At 47.5% G+C, this 20,890-nt stretch overlaps 2 protein-coding genes across 3 annotated transcripts; one reads left to right on the top strand and one right to left on the bottom strand.

Moving 5' to 3' along the window:
- Positions 1–685: 685 nt before the first annotated feature.
- On the bottom strand, positions 686–7,440 carry PLEKHJ1 (pleckstrin homology domain containing J1). Its single transcript, XM_066636301.1, has 6 exons — positions 7,240–7,440; positions 6,240–6,307; positions 5,125–5,191; positions 1,651–1,741; positions 999–1,062; positions 686–763 (listed from the first exon to the last, which is right to left on the bottom strand). The coding sequence occupies exons 1-6, from the start codon at positions 7,331–7,333 to the stop codon at positions 698–700; spliced, it is 450 nt and encodes a 149-aa protein (XP_066492398.1). The 5' UTR covers positions 7,334–7,440; the 3' UTR covers positions 686–697.
- Positions 7,441–7,515: 75 nt separating this feature from the next.
- SF3A2 (splicing factor 3a subunit 2) lies at positions 7,516–20,232 on the top strand. 2 transcript variants are annotated; one of them, XM_066636299.1, is made up of 9 exons: positions 7,516–7,644; positions 10,754–10,919; positions 11,754–11,825; positions 11,943–11,989; positions 14,470–14,579; positions 15,327–15,376; positions 15,973–16,113; positions 17,938–18,006; positions 19,753–20,232. In XM_066636299.1, the coding sequence occupies exons 2-9, from the start codon at positions 10,794–10,796 to the stop codon at positions 20,086–20,088; spliced, it is 951 nt and encodes a 316-aa protein (XP_066492396.1). In that variant the 5' UTR covers positions 7,516–7,644; positions 10,754–10,793; the 3' UTR covers positions 20,089–20,232. The 2 variants fall into 2 exon arrangements, with proteins under 2 accessions (XP_066492396.1, XP_066492397.1); XM_066636300.1 differs by having other exon boundaries at positions 7,516–7,687.
- Positions 20,233–20,890: the final 658 nt, after the last annotated feature.

Here is a 20,890-nt window from a genome sequence, read left to right as displayed (position 1 = left end):
ACACATCTGCATGGGCCTCTTCTTTGAAAGAAGAAAACCCTAAGGTGTGGCTCACACAGTGACAGCCTCTTCTGGGTGACTAATTTTACTGCACTGAGTCTTCTGCTCATACTGTGGTGGCAGAGCACAATTCTTCTCCCCTAGCAGAAGCCACCACAAAGGAGGTTGACCTACAGCAGTGAGTCAGGGAGAGATACAGCAGGCAGCCTCTGTAAGTGGATATGGTGGGCTCCCTGAAGTTGTTCATAGATTTATACTGCTTTCACAGATACCCAAAGGCTACTTTTGTTTTATTTTACAAGTAGAGGATAAACAGGATAAAAGTGAATTTTCGAAGTAGAAACAGGTTGTCCCTTTTCCTTGGTTATCAAAAGCATTCCTACTTATGCTGCATAGGCATAGAGAAACTTTTGGATCAACTTAGCAATGACCAGTTCTTCAACAGATTGAACATGATGGCTTAAAGTGTTGATCAATCTACCTGCAAGCAAGCCAGCCAGAATAACAGTGAAAATGAACAGAATGAAAGGAAGAGGAACTGGGTTGAGGAACTGGGAAGAAGAGATTCCCTTTTAAAAAAAACTTTCCATGAAAAAATTACAAAAATATATATAAAGAGTCACTTGGTCAGCTTTCAGCAGTACAGGAGGCTCAGGAGAGATCCGGCAAGGGCCCAACCCCTGGCACTGGTTGTGGGTTACAGCTTCCGGGCACCTAACTGGAAACGAGCTTCTTCAGAAATGCCATACTGTTCCAAAGGGTCCTGCAGTCCATGAGAAAAAGTTTTACTCTGAGAACCTGGATGTGTTCTGAGAGAGGGTTCCAGGCAAAAGGGGACTGCACAGTTGAAGAGAGAGAATCATTTAAAAAGTATAGCAGACTTACGGGGCTGCAACTGGTGCCCAGGGCACCTACCCCCCCCCCCCACTGTATTAACATATGTCCCTCTATTGGGGACAATAAAATTCTTATGCAAAGACAATGGCAGAGCTACTCACCTTCCCAGTCATTTTCTGGATCTCGTTCCGATAGAAGATCAAACTGTTTCTCATGAACTCATAGCTATGTGTAAAAAGAAAACAAAGCTGTTGGGCACAGGACTGATAGGAGGCAGAAAAGGAGGGACAAGACTGGTCGCTGAGGGGCCATGAGGTTTGATTAGATTGCTAATGAGAAATCAGAAGATGGGGCCAATCTGCCCACTATTACCCCCCCCCCCCAAGTAGCTGCAACTTAACACAAGGATGACTGGCATTGGTCTGGGCCCAATAGGTTCTCTTTTAAATGACATTTGCTCCTACTAACATTTTTCATTATTAATATTTATATATTGCTTTCTAACAAAAAGTTCATAAATTGGTTACCGAGATTAATTTTTTTTAGCCACGATAAATACCCCTGAACACTAAATACTGGGACCATAGACAAGGGAGGGCAGTTGCATTTACAATTGCAGTTTGTGGATCTCCCAAACTTTGTTACTGAAAATAGGATTCTGGGTTGGATGGACCTCTAGCCTGACCCATAAGATTAGAATAGCTCTTCTGGATTAGGCCTGTTTTCAAGTGGTGAGTCATATGCAATCAGGAGGCCCACTTAGTATGAAAGCAACACTTTTACTGCAAAATCTATTTTACATATTTATTTCACCTGGCTCTATGCAGCACCTCGATCCATTCCTCGCACTGCTCTTCTGTATCACATTCAAAATAGTACTTCCTGTCTGGCTCCTCTAGGAAACCTGAAAATGAAAAGCAACAAAGTCTCCTATTCCTCAGTTCTTTCTCTTCAAACTGTAGGCTACTTGGAACTTCTAGGAGAACACTTATCGTCTTGGCTCAATGACAAATTTTTAAACAGGCCACATTTTGACAATTGGGCCACTCATTCCGAGTCACGAAAAAGATTCTGTAATTTTCTCTTACGGAAAAAAAAAACCAGCAGAGGAACTGGATGGAACTTGGTCAGAACCAGCAAGGCAGTTTTCTTAGGCTCCTGCAAGCCAACTTCCTGGCAAGCTCTTGGCACAACCTCCTAGTCTCCATCCCCTACTGCATCCAAGCTAACAGCCCAGTCTTATGCAGGATTGGGCTGCTACCTGGAGCACTGTCACAAAATGGCCACCAACAGCATTCAGAGCATCCCATCGCTGAATCTCACCATGCCTGCTGGATCAGATAAGGCAGTAGAAGGGGGTGGCTGGGAGGGGAGGCAAAAGTGTGCAGGGAGTGGGAAGAATGGAGAGTGGAGAGGCTGTGGGTGGATCTGGAGCAATGGAACCTCACCAACTCCTATCCTCTGTTTTAATAAAATAATAATAATAAAACTTTATTTTTATCCCGCCCTTCTCCCAAAAAGGGACCCAGGGCGGCTAACAACATATAAAACAAATTAAAACATAATTTCACAGATAAAAACATATTAAAAAACACATTAGCAGAACCCATAAAAACAGTAGTCAGAAGAGTCAGAATAAAAGAGCATAAAACACCAGTTCTTAGAGGAATTGGGCCTGTAAAAAAGCAACTAAAAGATATATAAAAGATGTTAAAAAGGCCAGAACGTCAGGAGGCTTGGTTAAACAACAAGGTCTTCAGGCCTCGCCGAAAGGACTCAAGAGAGGGAGCCATTCTCAAGTCAAGGGGAAGGGAGTTCCACAACGTTGGTGCCACTACTGAGAAGGCACTACTGTTTTGAAAGGTGCCCCCCCCCCAAGCTACACAGCTGGTTCAAGTTCCAGGAAATCCACTGCAGAGTGGGAGGCTTATGGAGGGGGGATTAGAGAGAATAACATCACTTCCTGATCCGCCCTTCCCCCCTCTGCTGGATATCACATGCCCATTTTCAGTACGGCTGCATACTGAGGATTGGGTCCTAAGTATGAGAAGCTGAAATAATGGTATATACCCCCCCCCCCAGTTTACTCCTGCTTCCATCTCTTTCACCCTTGTGTCTTATTTCCTCTATTACAATCCCCTTAGGGCAAAAACCTGTTCCCTTATTTTCTACATCAGGCCAGCTGTGTTGATGGTGCTGCAATAACGGGAGCTGGTACAAACATCCAGAATGATATTTCATCTTTGAGACTGTAGTTTCAGTTTGATGCCTTGGTGTTCTGGGAGAGTTTTTTGTATTCAGACTGACTGTTTCTTTTCCTCATGCAGAAGCTGCAGAGAGGACCTTACCAGGCCGAAAGATACAGCACTGGCCTTGGCCAACAGCCTTTCTCCCCCCTCCCCCTTTTTAAGTACTGATTCAACAAAGGTTGCTTGTTCAACTGAAAAATGTACCATTTGTTACTATCTTTACAAGGCCAGGAAGGAGGACAGGGGAAGGGCTTCTATGTAGTTTATCTTCCTGTTCTTTCCAGCCACAAGGGAAGTGTGGCATGTTTGAGATCACACAGCTGTCTCAGCCCCACCCCAGAATTTATACCAGAGAGATTTACAGTCCATCCTTGCACCTAGGAGGAGAAAATATTGCTCCCGAGGAGGTGCCCAAGTACCACATCATGGAAGTGTACTTCCAGCTCCTCCTACTCCCAGAAAAGTTTTATGTGCCAAAGGTATGCTCATCTCTCATGTTTCTTCTGGTTTGGAAGGAGGCTGTTCTAGAGCAGAGACTCAAGCAGTGACAACAGTGGGTACTCTTCCATCCCTGCATCAGGAGTGACTGACTATTGCAATCACACCCAATGCACTATGCCCATGCCAAGCAGAGGCTGATCAGAACGAGATAAAAATTTATGAACAGCCTTCTTAAAGGACAGTTGATTGTCTTATCCCTGCATCTACCTTATCAATCAATCAATTCAACAACCTTTAATGGCATCATACCTAATAAATACACAGTCACAAATATAAAACCACATATAAAGAAACAGAAACAAAACCATAAGGAAATTGCTCACTCAAATAAACCAATCAAGACTACCTTGAACTATTAAAAATAAAAACTTTAGCAAGAAACTCGGCAACAAGCATCGTCGTTTCCTGTAGGAAGTCTTGTAAAAGAAATGCTGCAAGAAGATGGGAGGGGCCAGAATAACTAGAAAGAACGGGGCCCAGAATAGAGCGACGGAGCTTACTGAACGCAGGACAAACACAAAGAAAATGGGTGGCAGAGTCAGGCTCAATGCCACAACAAGTGCAACGCCTTTGGTCGAAAGGTACCCGTGTGTAGCGACCTTTCAGCACTGCTGAAGGGAAAATATTAAGCCGGGCTAACATGAAAGCCCTCCTCTCTAGGGGATTCGTAAGAAACTGGAAATAAGAATAGCGATTAGCAAAAGAAGGGAAAATTCCATAATGAATGGGGGAGCATACCCGATTCAAGTTAGAGGATAGCCATAGATATTCAGACTTCCAGAGTCTTTCATAAACGAGGGATAATGCCTGATTAAAATTACTGTTAAAAAGAGAATCAAAAAGAATGCCAATAGAGGCTAATTTAGATATACAAAGCGCAGACCAGGAAGATTGAAAAGGGTCTTTGAGAAAATGGGCAAGAAGGGAATCAGGGTCACTCTTAAAAAAAAGACGTAACCAAAATTTAAAGGATCTACCTTATCCCTGTATGAAATGAAAGCTGATGCCAAACACTAGCCCGCCCACTTTCTGGTAGAGGTTTGTTGAAAGGGAGCTGGGTCAGAGTACGGGCTTAGGTAGAGTTGCAAAAGCCTCCTCCTTTGTGGGTGGGTGCTTTGGGTACACAGAAGACTCTAAAAATATTTTCATTAGTTTTCCATACCACACAAGCTGTTCTCTTGTGGTTATTATTTGTGGGTGATACAGAGCACAAATTCTGGGTTGCAGTAACAGCAGTCGAGGGGGCACGGTAGCATCCAGTTCAAACGGAATTTAGGGTTCAACCACATGGGTCTTTGAGGTTTACTCAATCTGAAACAGTATCTTCTCCTAGCTATGCCACCACTACAAACAACATCGGAATGGACAGGAAGACTGGCAATTGGCCAGTTGGCCAACTGCAAACTGGTTTACAAGGTCCTCCAGGCACAGCCCCTCTGGATCCCTTTCTGCAAAAAAATTAGTTGCACACTTTCCAGAAAAAACACAACAGAAATGCAAACACCCCACCTCCAAAGCCTGTTTCTCAAGGACTTACTAATGGAGAAGACGCGACCCTCTTCTTTGTTGATCTGACAGTGTTCTAGCAGCAAAGCACCAATTGGCTAGAGACCCAAAAGAAAGAGATTAAGGTATAGTCCCCAATTCTAAGTATTAATATGCACTCACTTTCCCCAACCCAAACTGTTGTCAGTTTTATTTCTGTCCCACAGTTTCTCAAAGTAAGTCAAAGCTGCAAATAGCATTCAGTCTTTTCAACCATAATGACCCCATGAGGTAGGTTAAGCTGAAAGAGAGTGACAGGCCCAGGGTCACCTAGGGAGCTTTATGGCTAAGTTGGAACTCTGATCTTCCTAGTCCTAGATCCACAATATACCATGCTGCTTTACAACCCATATTAGACATTCAAACTATCATCCTCTCTAGTTGTCATAGGGCAGCTACTCTGATGTCACAGAAAGCATCAACAATCTAATTCAGGGATGCCCAAACCCCAGCCTGGGGGCCACTTGTAGCCCTCAGAGGCTCCCAATCAGGCCCTTGGGGAGCCCCCAGTTTCCAGTGAGCCTCTGGCCCTCCAGTGTCTTGCTGGAGTCCATGCTGGCCCGACACAACTGCTCTCAGCAAGAGGACGACTGTCCAATCTCTCACCTGAGCTGTGGAACGAGGGCTCCCTCCACTACTTGCTGTTTCACGTCCGTGATGCAGCAGTGGCAGCGAAGGAAAGGCTGGCCTTGCTTTGTGCAAGGCCTTTTATAGGCCTTGAGCTACTGCAAGACCTTCATTCATATAAATTCCTTCTCTAATATATTCATTTATGTAAATTTATTCAAATTTTAAATGGTAAATTAATTCTTTTTCCCCCTGGCCCCCAACACAGTGTCAGAGAGATGATGTGGCCCTCCTGCCAAAATGTTTGTGGACACCCCTGATCTAAGGCAAAGTAGCAGAGTACCAAGGAGTCCAAAAAGAACTAAAATTCTTTAACTCAACTTTTGTATTTTAATAATACGTGGACCCTGTCCATGTGCCACAATCCCTGGAATGACGCCTTGATAATTAGCGGCAAAGTGACTAAGGATTTTCAGAATCTTGAGATAAACCACTCCCATCCCCCCCAAACTGCAAGGGCCCACAGCTGCCTCAGGCTACCTCAGCTTCATCCGTTCGGAAATAGAACAGGAAATTGACAACCAATTTCACCAGCCGCTTCTTCAGTACTGTGGAGAAAAAGAAACAGAAGTTTTGCAATAGGCAGAAATCTGTTAGGGTCAGTGGCAGAGCTAGAGCAGGGGTGCAAAGTGCTTGCGGCATGCAAGCCGCCCTCCCCCTCAGAGCCATTCCAGGTGGGGGGAGCAGAACTGAGGCAAATGCAGGATGAAGTGCATGGACAGTCAGGGTGAATGCCTCCATATTGCTCCCCCCACCCAGAATGGCTCCTAGAGGGACAGTCCGCTTGCACGCCTGCAAAGCATAGTGCTTTGCATCCCCTCCAGCTACACCACTGGTGAGGATGCTCCAAAGGCCAGGGAAAGCTTGTGACACTTCACAGGCTGAGGAGCAACAGCTCCACTCCCGGAAGATCAGCTCAACCAGGGAATCCACTGAGGGGGCTATGAGCCTTCAGTGGAAGAACTGAACTGCTTACAGGCTTTGTGGGGAGGAGGACTCAGATCCAACCCCCTGCAGGGAGGACAGCCAGTCACAGGCCTTTCCACTGGCTCTGGTGGAAATTAAGGGTACAATCCTATCCACATTTCCCTGGAGTAAGCTCCACTGACTCTAATGGGACTCACTTCTGAGCAGACATGCCGGGGTTGGGCTCTGAAGCTGCAGTCCTTACCACTTTCCGGGAGTAAGCCCCACTGACTTTAATGAGACTTACTTCCGAGTAGACATGCATGGCACTGCAGTCTTCTGCACACTTTCCTGGGAGTAAGCCCCACTGGTTATAACGGGGCTTACTCCCGAGTAGGCCTGCCTAGGCTTGGGCTCTGAGGGCGCAGTCCTCTCCACACTTACCCGGGAGTAAGCCCCGCTGACCACCATGGGACTTACTTCCGAGTAGAGCTGCCCAGTCAAGCGCCTAGTCCTCCGTGTTCCCGTGCGAAGGCAAAGCCCGGCCCGCCCAGGCGCCTCCTCCCCTCCTCACCACTCCCCTTCCGCGGGGCTCGCATGAGGACCTCCGCCGCCTTCTCGGCCGGCTGCCGGGACAGGAACAGCAGCTCCCGCTCGTTGTACCTCATCGCCTCCCCCCGCGACGCCCCGACCGCGGAGCAGCCCGCAGTCGTCGCCGCCGCGCCCCCCCACTTCCGGCCAGGTTCCTCGCTGCCCCCGGCTGCGCTCCCTGCACCATAGCGAGGGCTCCCCTCCCGCCAGCCCCGCCCTTTCGGTGGCCCAGCGAGCCGGAAGCTGCCGCGCGGCACTTCCGGGCACACGGCTTCCGATTAACCCGGAAGTGGATGGCTGTGGCGCGGCCTGCTAAACTCTCTCGGCCGCCAGGAGAAGGAGACTGCGGGGAGGTCGCCAGCCGGGGCTGCCCGCGCCGCTGAGAGAGGTGGGCGGAGCGAGGCTGTGGCCCTCGCCACGCTTACCTGCGAGTAAGCCCCGTTGGCCGTCCTGGGGCTTGCTCCTGAGTAGACCTTCCCAGGCTTGGGCTCTGAAGCTGCAGTCCTCGCCATTCTTACCTGGGAGTAAGCCCCATTGAGTGTCATGGCGCTTACTCCCGAGTAGAGGGGCAGAGGGTTGGGCTCTGAGGGGGCCCGGGGAAGGGGAGAGGGAGGCGGGGGGTGCCTTGGAAGGTCCCTGCTGGAGAACAAAGCAGCAGCAGCAGCAGCAGCAGCGTCGTTATTGCTGCGCATTCCAAGAGCTCTGCATGTGTTGCTCGTTGCAGTCCATGCAGCGAACCCGGTAAGGTGTTGCTATCCCCAAGTTACAGATGGAAAGGCTGAGCGAGCGGCTGCTGACTGAGCCCCTCCGGAGCTCCTGGCAGAGTCAGTCGCAGATGTTCAGTTTCGCAGCTGGGGCTCCCCAGGGAGCTGCAGAACCAGCCAGGAGAGCCATGAAATCCTCAGGAAACCTGCAGCCCTCTGCAGTGCGTAGGTTGCGACCCTGATGGAGCGCTGTGGCCAGTGGCCCAGTAGGTCAAGGGAACCTCCAGTCACAAAAGTTTGGGAACTACTGGCTTAGGGCACAGTCCTAACCAGGTCTGCTCAGAAGTAAGTCCTATTTTGTTCCGTGGGGCTTACTCTCAGGAAAGTGTGGTTAGGATTGCAGCCTGAGCCTCTGTGCCTCTCATCCCTTGGGTCAGAAAACCTTCACCTAGTCCAGGGGTCTGTTTTCAAAAGGAACTTATGCTGGAGAAAGAAAAGTTGAAGTGGGGTGGGGGAGAGCAGATTTTCCTTCTACTTCAGAACAGCAGGAGGATTTCATCTAGATGTCTAGCGAGGGGTGGGGAGCAGCCTGGCCTGCACTGCACTGGGGTGGGAGAAGGATGATGCTTAAACAAAACAGCTTTATACCAAGGTAGAGCTTTGGTGTGTGTCATCCAGCATTGCTTATTTGGACTAGAAGCAACCTTCCCAGTGAGTTTTCCCAGCCCTGCTACATCAGATTATTTTGACTGGGCATGCCCAAGGACTTGACCTGGGTCCTTCTGCAGAGCAGAGCATGGTCTCTGCCACTGAATTATAGAGAGAGGGGGATAGAGGGTGTACATCTTTCTCGTGTTAGAGGTGAATTGGGACATGTGAAGCTGGAGGCAACCTGCCTATGAATGCTGCAACCTGGCTGGCCTTCTGATGCAGACTTGTAAACAAGCTTATAAAGTTCTTCTGAACTTTTTCTACCCTTAGAACACTGATGTATAACAGATGGCTAGCATCAGATTGTAACATTAATGACACAACCCCTTCCTCCTGCTTCCATGTGATGTGCGCTTTCTCTGCTTGCTCATTTAGAAGAGATCCTTAACTCAGAAAGCAGATCAGGAAACTGAAGATCCACTGCTGTCTGGGTAGAAAAGCTTAGTAGAACTTTATAGGTATGTTTACAAGTCTGCATCAGAAGACCAGGCAGTTTGCAGCATTCGTAGGCAGCTGCCTTTAGCTTCACATGTCTCAAATTCACCTCTAAAATGGGAAAGATTTACACCCTCTGTCCCCCTTTTTCCAAAAGATAATTTTCTTATTTTTTACATAAACAGAGTCCTTTTCAAGGTCTAGCATCCCCAAATACTGCAAAGACCAAGGCACTTGAGTTTCCGTAAACCTCATGATATTTAAAAGTCAAAAGAGCTAATATTTTTGCATGGCACCTAAATCTTCAGATGAATCAACAAGGTGAGAACTCTAGTTTAAGATTTGAGTCGCAGTTCTGCAATGAGATTCCTGAGTCAGAGGTTGCCCTGAGCCCAAACCACTCTGGCTTTGTGATCTGTTTTTTGTCCATATGATTACCTGAGAAGCTGTTTTGCTAAAGAGAGGATTGCAAACATGCAGGCTGGCAGCTTTCATCAGCTCTCTGTGGTGCAATGTTTAGATTTTATGAGCATTGCCAGTGTGTGCCTTAAGAACATAAGAACAGCCCCACTGGATCAGGCCATAGGCCTATCTAGTCCAGCTTCCTATATCTCACAGCAGCCCACCAAATGTCCCAGGGAGCACACCAGATAACAAAAGACCTGCAACCTGATGCCCTTGCATTGGTATTCTGACATAGCCCATTTCTAAAATCAGGAGGTTGCACATACACATCATGGCTTGTAACCCGTAATGGATTTTTCCTCCAGAAACTTGTCCAATCCCCTTTTAAAGGCATCCAGGCCAGATGCCATCACCATATCCTGCGGCAAGGAGTTCCACAGACCGACCACATGCTGAGTAAAGAAATATTTTCTTTGTCCTAACCCTCCCAACACTCAATTTTAGTGGATGTCCCCTGGTTCTGGTGTTATGTGAGAATGTAAAGAGCATCTCTCTATCCACTTTATCCTTCCCCTGCATGAGTTTGTATGTCTCAATCATGTCTCCCCTCAGGCGTCTCTTTTCTAGGCTGAAGAGGCCCAAACGCCATAGCCTTTCCTCATAAGGAAGGTGCCCCAGCCCAGTAATCATCTTAGTCGCTCTCTTTTGCACCTTTTCCATTTCCACTATGTCTTTTTTGAGATGTGGTGACCAGAACTGGACACAATACTCCAGGTGCGGTCTTAGCATCAATTTGTACAACGGCATTATAATATCAGGTGTTTTGTTCTCAATACCTTTTCTAATGATCCCAAGCATAGAATTGGCCTTCTTTACTGCCACCGCACATTGGGTTGACACTTTCATCAACTTGTCCACCACCACCCCAAGATCTCTCTCCTGATCTGTCACAGACAGCTCAGAACCCATTAGACTATATGTGAAGTTTTGCCTTAACTGGGTAGCCACTGGACTGTTTTGGACTGAGTATTTTGAACCAGTTGCAGGTGTAGGATTGGTCTGTCCATGTTGCGTTCCCCCCACCCCCTAGCCAATTTTCTGGTGCTATACAACTTTTTCCTTTTCCACCCTCTTCATGTTTAGCGTCTTGTGAAAGGGGATTTTGGGCAGCTGTTAATTGGTAGTGAACCTGTTATGAGATTAACATCTTAGAATTTAACTTTTCTCCTCTCTGGTCTCCAGCTTTTTTCCTAGATCACTTTGAAGTACAAAAGCATTCACAATGGATTTTCAGCACCGTCCAGGAGGCAAAACAGGTAGCGGAGGCGTTGCCTCTGCCTCAGAGAGCAATAGAGACCGCCGAGAGAGGCTGAGGCAGCTAGCCTTGGAAACAATCGATATCAACAAGGTGAGTGTCTAGGGCAGGGTTTTTCAAACTGTGGCATCATGACGCCCCAGCCTGAGGGCCCTGGCCTCTTTGCAATTAAGGGACAGGGGCAGCCTGGAGGCAGGGAGGAGGCAGTGGCGCGATCCCTAGGATTGCGCCGCTCAGGGGGCTGCAGGGGCATGCCGCCACTCACCCCTGCCTGCAGCAGCCTCCCAGGCATCGGGGAAGCCCGGCGCCAGCCTCAGCCGGCTCCCCACGCAGCGCAGAGCCCTCCAGAAAACGATTGCAACCACTTCCGGTTTTGCGATCGTGAACTCTCAAGCTCCCTGAGAGTTTGAGAACCACTGGACTGGGGCATTGCGACGCCTCAGTTTGAGAACTTCTGGTGTAGGATGTTTCCAAAGATTGAGTGTTCAGTTGCAGTTGGCTGCAATGGAAGAATCATTTGAGACTGTGCAAGGTTTGGTGAACTGCTTCTGTGACTTTGTGATGTTTTTGTGTAATTTATGTTTTCTTTAGTGTCCATCTAGGTAAACCTAACCTAAGTTCAGGATTTTCATGTTGTAATGTTTAAGATTAACCATGTTTGAGAAATCAGACTAGGTTGCCATGCATTGTTGTTTGCTTCAGCTGTAATCACAAATACATAGTGGTAATATTATTTAATTGCACAAAAGAATACCTCTCTTTATATTTCTGATATTTTTGTTTTTAGTTTACCTGAGTTGTGTTTTCATTTTGTATCTTTAAAAAAATATCAGTTTGATATTGTCGTCTAAGAATTAAAAACAACTTGCATATCAAAAATGCAAGACAGAGTTTTCCAGAAATATATATTTTTAATTTCCTTACCAGGATCCGTATTTTATGAAAAACCACTTGGGCTCTTACGAATGCAAGCTTTGTCTGACCCTACACAACAATGAGGTGAGCTTCTGCTTTTCTACTGGCTTTCCATTCTCCCTGGCTGTACCTGTACTTCCAGGCCAGAGCCCTGATTGAAATTAATGTTTCTCCTACCTTTCCCCCCCCCCTCATCTACAGGGAAGCTATTTAGCTCACACCCAGGGGAAAAAGCATCAGACCAATCTGTAAGTTACTGACATACTCTTTATTTTATTTAAACAGTCTCGTTCTTCTGTCTAGTGAGCCCTCGTGATTGTGGAATTGTTTTCCTTGCCAGATTATTTTTTGCTGCTCAAGTCCAAATTATCATTGAGCTTTTTAAAAAAGCTAGAAGTGGTCAGTTCCCCTTCTCCCATTCCCCATGGCCTTCGTGAGTAATTTACTCCTTCTGGGCCTTTTCAACTAAATCCAATTGCTGAATCTTAAAAAGCAAAACAGAAAAGTCACAATCAGTAGCCCAATGACTGCAGACTTGGTATAAGACAGTTTTTACCTATGAGCATCTCAGATGTTTAGTCTACAGCTTGCCTGCCCCCACAACATTTCAGCTGCTGGTGGCTTCTAGGGCTCAACCCTCTGATGCTCCTGCCTAATTTGAGCGTCCCTCGCAGCATGGACCCTCCCTTCCATCCCAAAAACAAACTGGGCAGTACACATGATCATCCATAGGAGGAATCCAGTAACTGTTAGTGGCACAGCGAGCTTACTGTATCCAGTAGTGCTTACTACCTTTGCACACATCCACCTCGCTCAGTAGTATCGGCACTGACTGGCAATGGATCTCCAGGATTTCAGATAAGCAGGTGAAAAAACTCCCCAAGTAAATAAAACTTAGTGTTAGGCACAGCAGCTCGTGGAAGAAGGGAATTGATGATGATTTCCCGCCTGTCTCCCCCACACTCTCTTTTCAAGTTCTTCTCATTTTTCAGCACTGCCTAGTCTGAACACCAGCTGCTGCCAAGTGCAAGGAATGTCTGGGAAACCAAAAGTAAGCTGTAGAATGACAAGGTAGCAACTGTGCCTCTTTGGTGGGGAGCAGCCTTGGTACTGTCTAGGAAGTATCGCTTTGATGGCACCCAGCTGTCCTCCACCTGATAACAAACCGCCTTCACATAACATCTCGAGGGCCTTGGCTGGAGAGGGGAGAGAGTCTGAGTGTTTCCCCCCCCTTTCCTCTTCTTGATACAGTGTATGCTTCTGTGAAGTTTTTGTCTGAAAGCTCTTGTTTGTCAGACTGTTTTACACCAGAGGAATTCAAGGTCATACCTGAACTAATGGTTGCTTCTGGTGTCATTTAGAAGGGAAACTTCACAGCCTGGGACCAAAGAACTGGGTAGTTTCTGGGGAGGACTCTAACTCAGTGATGGAACACTTTCTTTGCATGCAGAAGGTTCTGGGTTCAATCTCTGGCACATCCTGTTAAAAGGTCCTTGGGTAGTAGGGCTTAGAGGGGGACTGGCAGCAGCTCTCCAGGGGTCTGAATAGAGAGTGTTGGACCAGCAGCCTCACGTGACATAAGGTAGCTTCCTTTGTTCATTAGGAGCATATCTCAGTAGTTGAGCAGCTGTTTTGCATTCAGATAACTCCAGGTTTGGTTTCTAACATGCAGTTTTCAAAAAGCTCCAATTCCTGAACTGGGAAAGACCCTGGAGCCAATTGGAGTCATAGAATCATATAATGTTAGAGTTGGAAGGTGCTTTGGAGATCATCTAGTCGAACCCCCTACTCAGTGCAACAGAGCAGTAATCTGACTCTATTGAAGGTATTTTTGTACATGTATTTCTGCAGCCAGTTCCATACCTCCCCCCGTCACTTGGTGCATGCTGATTGTAGGCCATGTGGAGAATACAAAGGACTTTAAAAGAAACAAAAGTGCAAAAACTAATGAGTCTCGTGATCCATTTTAACTCATCATCCTGTTCCCAACCGAGGCCAGCCATATGCTTCTGGGAAGCTCACAAGCAGGGCATGAAGGCAAAAACCCTCTCCTTAATGTTTGCCCCAAGCTACTGGCACCTAGAGTGCCTCTGAACATAGAGGTTCCGTTTACCTGTTAAGGCCAAAAGCTGCTGATAGGCATATCCTATGCATTAGCATCTCATCAATTTAAAAAAATAACATCACCTCTGCTGGATCAGACGAGTAAGCCCTGTTGATTGCAATGAGAGTTATTTCAGAGTAGGCATGCATAGGATTGCACCATAAGAGCAGCATCCAAGCCTTCCAGTTCGACCACATCCCTGAAGAAGTTTCATTACTCTGCCATTCTAGCCAGTGTTCCTCACCAAGACTCGATTATTTTTTCTGACTAAACCCTCTAAACCTCCTAGAAGAACAACTGGATGTAATGGTATTCATACCCAATCTCCTCCTGGCTGATAATGTATTTAACTAATACACTTGAACCACCTCTTTATGGTGCTGTGTCCTCGCCTGAGGCCATGCTGTCCCCAAAGAGCCTTGTGCTATCTGATCCTTCTAAACACTACTTTAAGCCCTCTGGCCATTGCCCCATCTGGTGACAGAAAGTTCTCTGGGCAGGAACAGAGGTGAAGATGCTGAGCCCTGATAGACCAGCCAAAGAAGCTTCCTTCAGTAGTCGGCCCTCTGCAAGGATTTCGGCCCCTGTTGTGGTTCAGTGAATTTTGTTTCTCTCTTTTTTCAGGGCACGTCGAGCTGCCAAGGAAGCAAAAGAAGCCCCAGCCCAGCCTGCCCCTGAGAAGGTGAAGGTGGAAGTGAAGAAATTTGTGAAAATAGGCAGGCCGGGTTACAAAGGTAGCTAGAAGTTAGATTGTTGCTTTGTTGGTTTTTGTTTCCACACTACTGAAGGGATCATGCCATAGCTCAAAGCTAGACTATGTATTTTGTTATGCAGAAAGATTTTAGTTAAATCCCCAGCATATCCAGGTAGCAGAGTAGGGAAAGAACATGTCTGAATTGCTGGGGACCTGCTGCCTAGCTCTGCCAGTGATCTGACTCTTTATAAGGCAGTTTCATGTTCATAAGGACTCTCTCTCTCTTTCTTGTTTGTTCAGTGATGAGTAGTGTTGACAGGAACTCCTTCAAGTCACAGCAGGCAGTTAGACCTCATTGTAGGTAGCATTTCTATTCAGGGCTGTGTGTACTAAGTGAAACTCAGCCAGTTCAAAATTCTGCAGCCTGTGTTATTTATGCAAATTGGACATATGGTTTTGTAGAATTAATTCTGGGTTTATTGATCATGTGGAGGGCCAGGTTCTGAAAGCCCCATCTGCCCCAGCCCTGGAAAATCTTGTTCAGCCACCTTTCTCTCTTGGATGTCAGTAGGCATAGCCAACATACTTCCATGTGTATCTTTTAAGCCCTAAGCCCTAACCCAATTCTCTCTTTTTTTAAAATGAAAATTGAAATTCTTAGGAAACTGAATATGTGTTTTTCTGAGTTCCTGATAAATCTCAACCCCAGATGCAGTGAGGTTGGCATCTCTCTGCTATTATACATGCCATACTTAAACATTCTTCCTCACTCCCCCTTTCCTTTCAGTGACAAAGCAGAGGGATCCAGAGACAGGCCAGCAAAGCCTCCTTTTCCAGGTAAGGTTTGTTTTATTTGTTTGTTGAGGGGAAATGCCTCAGCAGGAGGAGGCTATGCCTCTTGACAGGATGAGGTTGTGCTATTTAACAGCACGCTACTTTAAATGTCTATTATCTCCCTTCTCTCTCTGCGCCCATGCCGTGGAGTGTGTTTGCCTTTAGTAGGCAACAACACAAGTGCTGGACGGGCCTGGGAGCATACAAACTGGACTGTATAGCAGAAGCAAGTGTGCAGCAACCCCTGTACTTCTCTTCCCAGTGTCTGGCAGGTTATTGAGCCCCAAGCAGTGGGTTTTGGATCTGGGAAGAGCCAGCATGATACAGCATGATTGTCTGATTGAGACTTGGGGGACCCAGGTTTGAATCCCCTTTTTGGCCACAGAGTGTCCTTGAGCCCCCCCCCTCTCTCTCTCTCTCTGTCTGTGTGTGTGTGTGTGAGAGAGAGAGAGAGAGAGAGCAAGCTTAGACTGCTTCACAGAATGCTGACAGGAGAAACGCCATGCATGCTGCCTTGTCTTCCATGGAATAAAAAATGTAATAAGCTGGCAGTCCAGCAAGACAGAGCTGACCACTTTGACTCTTTCTCTCCAATGCAGATTGACTACCCTGAAATTGCTGAAAGTATCATGCCCAGGCATCGCTTCATGTCGGCATACGAACAGAGGATCGAGCCTCCTGACCGGCGTTGGCAGTACCTCTTGATGGCAGCCGAGCCCTATGAGACCATTGCTTTCAAGGTGACTGCTGGGCGGAGTTTTGGGAAGCCGGAGCACAGTGTCGGGAGTGCCATATTTGGGCAGGCCCTGAGAGGAAGGGCTGGATCTGGCTTGAATAGAGAAAGATGAGGGTGGTAGGTGGACCTCACTGCTCCAGGTTAGCTGTGGAATAGAGGAGAAATGAAATGGTGGGGCACAAAGACATCCAATCCAGTAAATCTAGAAATTTGTCTTTTGATACTGAATTACAACCCAGAAAAACTTGCTGTCTGAATTTCAAAATATTATTCTGCAGGTTTGGTTTTTCCCCCATGTTTTCAAGAACATGCTTTCTGACTGCTGAATAATGTTAAGTAAACAATTTAGTAAATGCTGTTGCACGTCAACTGTCAATCACCATTCAGCTCTCTTGCAGCATGTTAATTGCCAGATACAGTCAGATGGGGTGATGCATGTCAAAGGCTTCCAAATAGCTGCTGCCACAATAAATGTATTATAGCCCAAATCTGAGCTTCCCATTGCACTGGGAGTGCTGCGACATCCTGTGTGCAACAAGGCAGCTGCCAGTGGCTCCTCAGGGGAGGGGGGAATGGGACTTTCGTCCTCTTCCCTCGGGTAAGGCAAGTAGCCCCGCAGTGGGGATACTGGATTCTGCAGCAACCCTTGAGCAGAGCTCCTCCAGTCTTGCCTCCCTCCTGACCAGTTCCTCCACCCTCCACCCTGGAATGCCTCCTTCCCGCCTCCCCCCACAGCCCCATCTACCTCTCCACCACCTGGCAATTCAGGCGACCACAGAGCGTCACAACACCAGCAGTGCACTGGTAGCTAGTCCAGCACCAGCTGGCATTGAGCTAGCACCAGTGCTGGACCAGCTCTGAGAGCTGCAGGTGTGTCTTACAGCACGTTTGTGTCACTCAGTGCCAGCAGTGGACCGGCGCTAAGAGCTCAGGATTGGGCTCTTAATCTTTTAGACACAAGAAGGCTTTTTTGCATTTGCAAAATAGTTGGCTGTCTTGTCTTAAGAGCACTTGGCTAATATTCCGAGGGTATTTACCATTAGATGTTGGCAAAGGAGATCCTGGCAGAAACTTTTTTAAAGCAAAGTATGATGTACTTAAACTGAGAATCAGGGTTGGTTTGTTGTTTTATGGTCCAATCCTGTGGATCACTAGGGCCTTTGCAAACATGCCATAAAGCACATTTGTGATGACTCAGGAATCCAGCACTTAATCCACATTGACAGGTGCTGGTGAGTTCAGCATCGAGTCACACAGGGGTGCAGGGAGGGTGGAGAGGGGGTGTAATGGGGCCGGGGACTGGACAGGGGGTGGATCAGGCCTAGGAGGGGATGGGATCGGCAGAAAAGAACTCTGTCATATTCTAACCTCCTTCCTGGGCCTGGAAGCCCTACACGGGGTTTATGCCAGTGATTTTGCTGGCAGAGATCCAAGTAGCCCCATTGAGCAGGCTGGGGCTCTACATGGAGTAAGGGAACACATGTTCCCTTATCCTGGAAAGACTTCCAGCCAGCTTAATTCCAGCACTGAGTACACATGGGCCATGTGCCCCGTTGCACCAGAGCTGGGTGGGATTGGGCTGCCCAAGAGGCATATCCCCTGCCTTTCCACAATGTTATGATTTCCCTGGTCGCTTTTAGAATTGAAGATCAGAGCCACATCAGTGGTCTCCCCTTCTCTTTCTTGAGAGATGAGATTCTGTTCTCCTTCTTTAGATCACCATGTCTGCTAAAGTTTCCCCCACCCCCTGAGTAGCTGAGCTTTATCCTCAGTGTCCTGAAACCCAGTAGGTTTGTGGTTGCTACTAATGGATTTCCTTTCCTGCAAGGTGCCCAGCCGAGAGATTGACAAAGCTGAAGGGAAATTCTGGACGCACTGGAACCGAGAAACAAAGCAGGTAAGTAGGGCTGGTGGCTTTGAATCTCTATTTGCTTGGAGCCGTCTAACACTATGGCTGCAGCAACTTCTTACAGTGCAAAATGATTAAGTTTTTAAGAGTAAGAATCTCATTCACCAGGACAGCAGTCTTACAGAGCAGCTTGTGAAGTCAGTTCAGGTTGGGAATGTAGGCTGAGGGAGAATGATTTGCATGAACTCAGGCATAGAGCCAGATCCACCTGACTGGAGTCCATTTTGGCTACAGCTGTGGCCAGCTAGATGCCTCTAGGCAGCCCACAAGCAGGCCATTTCCAACAACCTTTCCTTGCTGTCTATCCCAGCAGTCTTGTGCTCAAAGATACCAGATATACCTTTTTCACGTGAAGATTGCATTTTTCGCCCTCAAGGGCAGAATGTATAAAATGCAAAGAAAATCATCTTGGATGCAGCAGTGTGGAGGCAAAGCCTTAACAGTCCACCCTGCCATGACCGATCCATGCAGAAACTCAGGCAGCCGCTTCCCTCAGGGCACAGAGCCTTCTCGGCTGTTGGCAGTGGAAGCAGCTGCTGGGCATGAGTTTTTGCACATATCAGGTGCATAGACAGGACATGGTGGGGTGGATCGGTAAAGCTTTGCCGCTGCCACACTTAAGATGGTTTGGTACCGCAGGCCGTAGTCTATTTCAGTATTTATATATCGCCTTTCTCTGTTGTTTAGACAGCATTTAAGGCGATTTACATGGGCAGACTAGTCTGAACCATTATTTTTCAATGGGGTTTGACAAATATATTCTGTGAATCATAGAATCCTCAGTTACCAGATGTTTTCACAGTGTGGTTATCTCCTCTGGCTGCATGCCATCAAGCTTCAATAGGCAATAGAGAGCCAGGGTGGTGTAGTGGTTTGGGAGGTGGACTTAGACTTGGATGATCCCAGTTGAAATCCCCCCTCAGCCACAAAAAAAGCTTCCTGGGTGACCTTGGGCCAGTCACTTTCTCTCAGCCTCACCTACCTCACAGGGTTGTTGTGAGGGCAAGAAAGAGGGGAGGAGCAGCTGTGTAAACCGCCCTGAGCTCTTTGGAGGAAGGGCGGTATTAGAATGTGAAAAATAAAATAATAAATAAATAAATAGTAAATCAGGCCTGGACAGGTCCACAAGTTTGGATGCCCCTGATTTAAACTATTGACCTATTTAGCCCAGGATCCCCAGCTTTTCAGCTGCCAGGCCCACATCACTCAGGCTTCCTCTTGCTGGGCTGGATCAGGTCAGTTATACATAACTGTAAGAGTGTTCACAACAAGAGACAAATATTTGTGGCTGCAGGGTTACTTGCCATCTCTCTCCGAGTAAGCGCAACTCAGCCCAGTATTTGCTTCATCTAGCAGGAGAAGGAAGGTGCAAGGTGGCATAGGGGATGGGGAGAGAAGAGAAAGGAGTGGGTGTGCCACTGGGCTCAGTGGGCTGATCAAAATGTGTTGGTGCTCCAGGTGTGCCTTGCAGGTTTAGTTTGGGGACCCTGATCTAGCCCATTACCATTAATTCTACCTGGCAGTGGCTTTCCAAGTTCTCTGGCACATAAGAGGCCTTTCCTTGTTCTACTGCCTGAGACCCTTTAATTGAACTCGGGGCCTTCTGCATTCAAATCGTGTTCACCCTCACAGCTCAAAGATGCATTTAGGGAGTTCCATCCTGTCCCTCTGTCCATTACAACTCACTGTTTTCAGTAATGTTATCCCTGCCCTTCCCTTTTCCTTCACTTCTAGTTCTTCCTTCAGTTCCATTTCAAGATGGAGAAGCCCCCTGTGCCCCAAAGCATCCCTGCTGGACCCGCCACCGTGAAGAGGCCACCACCACCACCCCTCATGAATGGCTTGCCTCCTCGGCCACCGCTTCCGGATGCCCTGCCACCACCGCCTCCTGGTGGCATGGCCATGCCACCAATGCCGCCTCCCACAGGGCCCATGCCCTTGCCTCCAGGGCCGCCACAGCTCCCACCAGCTCCCGGTGTTCCTCCTCCTGCTCCAATGCCTCCAATGTTGAGACCTCCTCTCCCCACAGAGGGGCCTGGGAGCATCCCTCCGCCACCACCCACCAATTAAAAAGATGTCTTGTCTGGGACTCTTGGCGTCACTTAAGGCGCAACACCGTGATCCTGTTTGTTATAATTTTTTTTAAAAAATGCACCCATTGCTCTTGTTTGAATTCCTGTCGATTCATTAAAAAGACTTTCTCTTTAGACTCCATTGTATGGCTTGCCTTTCATGATTTTGCTGAGCAAAATCAAACAGCAGTGTCGGCAAAGACCTGATTGTGTATGTGGGAAGCTCCACTTACCCAATGCCTTTTAAATCAGTAATTCTCAGTGCACCCTGAGGAATGAATGAGTAAAATAATTGAGAAGTTCCCATAGGGCTGCTGCAGATGCTCTGCGTGAGTTACTGCCCTGAGGTTGCCTCCTTTCAATCAGAGGTACACCCAGAGCAGTGACTCATGCAGAAAGCACTGGGGATGGAATCCTGAGGATGGGTTATTGTGAAGCAGGAGTCTCTAGTCTTTTCAGCCAAAGGGCCGCATCAAGTATCTGGTACAGGGGTCGAGGGCTGGAAAAAAAATAAATATAAAATTTAAAGAAATACATTAGAGGTGGAACTTAAATGAATGAATGGGCTCAAATGCCCAGGATTTCTCCAAGCACCAACACAGCCCAAGAAATAAAGCACTCACTTAAATGGACCCCTATTCCCTCATCCCACAAGCACAACTCTGGTTGTGTTTGGTCAACTGGGCCAGAGGATCTCAGGAGAGCAGAGGCTGGCCATGGGCCACATCTGGCCCCCGGGCTGGGATTTGGAGACCCCTGTTGTGAAGACTGGGCAGTAGTTAAGTTACAAACTAGTAGCT

Source organism: Tiliqua scincoides, chromosome 8 (genome assembly GCF_035046505.1).
Source record: "Tiliqua scincoides isolate rTilSci1 chromosome 8, rTilSci1.hap2, whole genome shotgun sequence".
Lineage (NCBI taxonomy): Eukaryota > Metazoa > Chordata > Lepidosauria > Squamata > Scincidae > Tiliqua > Tiliqua scincoides.
This window is presented reverse-complemented; position numbering and strand designations above follow the sequence as displayed.

Excerpts from the sequence above, each read along its gene's own strand:
- PLEKHJ1 (XM_066636301.1), bottom strand. The coding sequence starts at position 7,333 with ATGAGGTACAACGAGCGGGAGCTGCTGTTCCTGTCCCGGCAGCCGGCC. Across the intron at positions 1,742-5,124 it reads GGGTCGCGTCTTCTCCATTA|GTTTCCTAGAGGAGCCAGAC; the intron begins GTAAGTCCTTGA and ends TTTCATTTTCAG. Across the intron at positions 1,063-1,650 it reads GAGGTGCTGCATAGAGCCAG|CTATGAGTTCATGAGAAACA; the intron begins GTGAAATAAATA and ends TTTTACACATAG.
- SF3A2 (XM_066636299.1), top strand. The coding sequence starts at position 10,794 with ATGGATTTTCAGCACCGTCCAGGAGGCAAAACAGGTAGCGGAGGCGTT. Across the intron at positions 11,990-14,469 it reads AAAAAGCATCAGACCAATCT|GGCACGTCGAGCTGCCAAGG; the intron begins GTAAGTTACTGA and ends CTCTTTTTTCAG. Across the intron at positions 14,580-15,326 it reads AGGCAGGCCGGGTTACAAAG|TGACAAAGCAGAGGGATCCA; the intron begins GTAGCTAGAAGT and ends CTTTCCTTTCAG.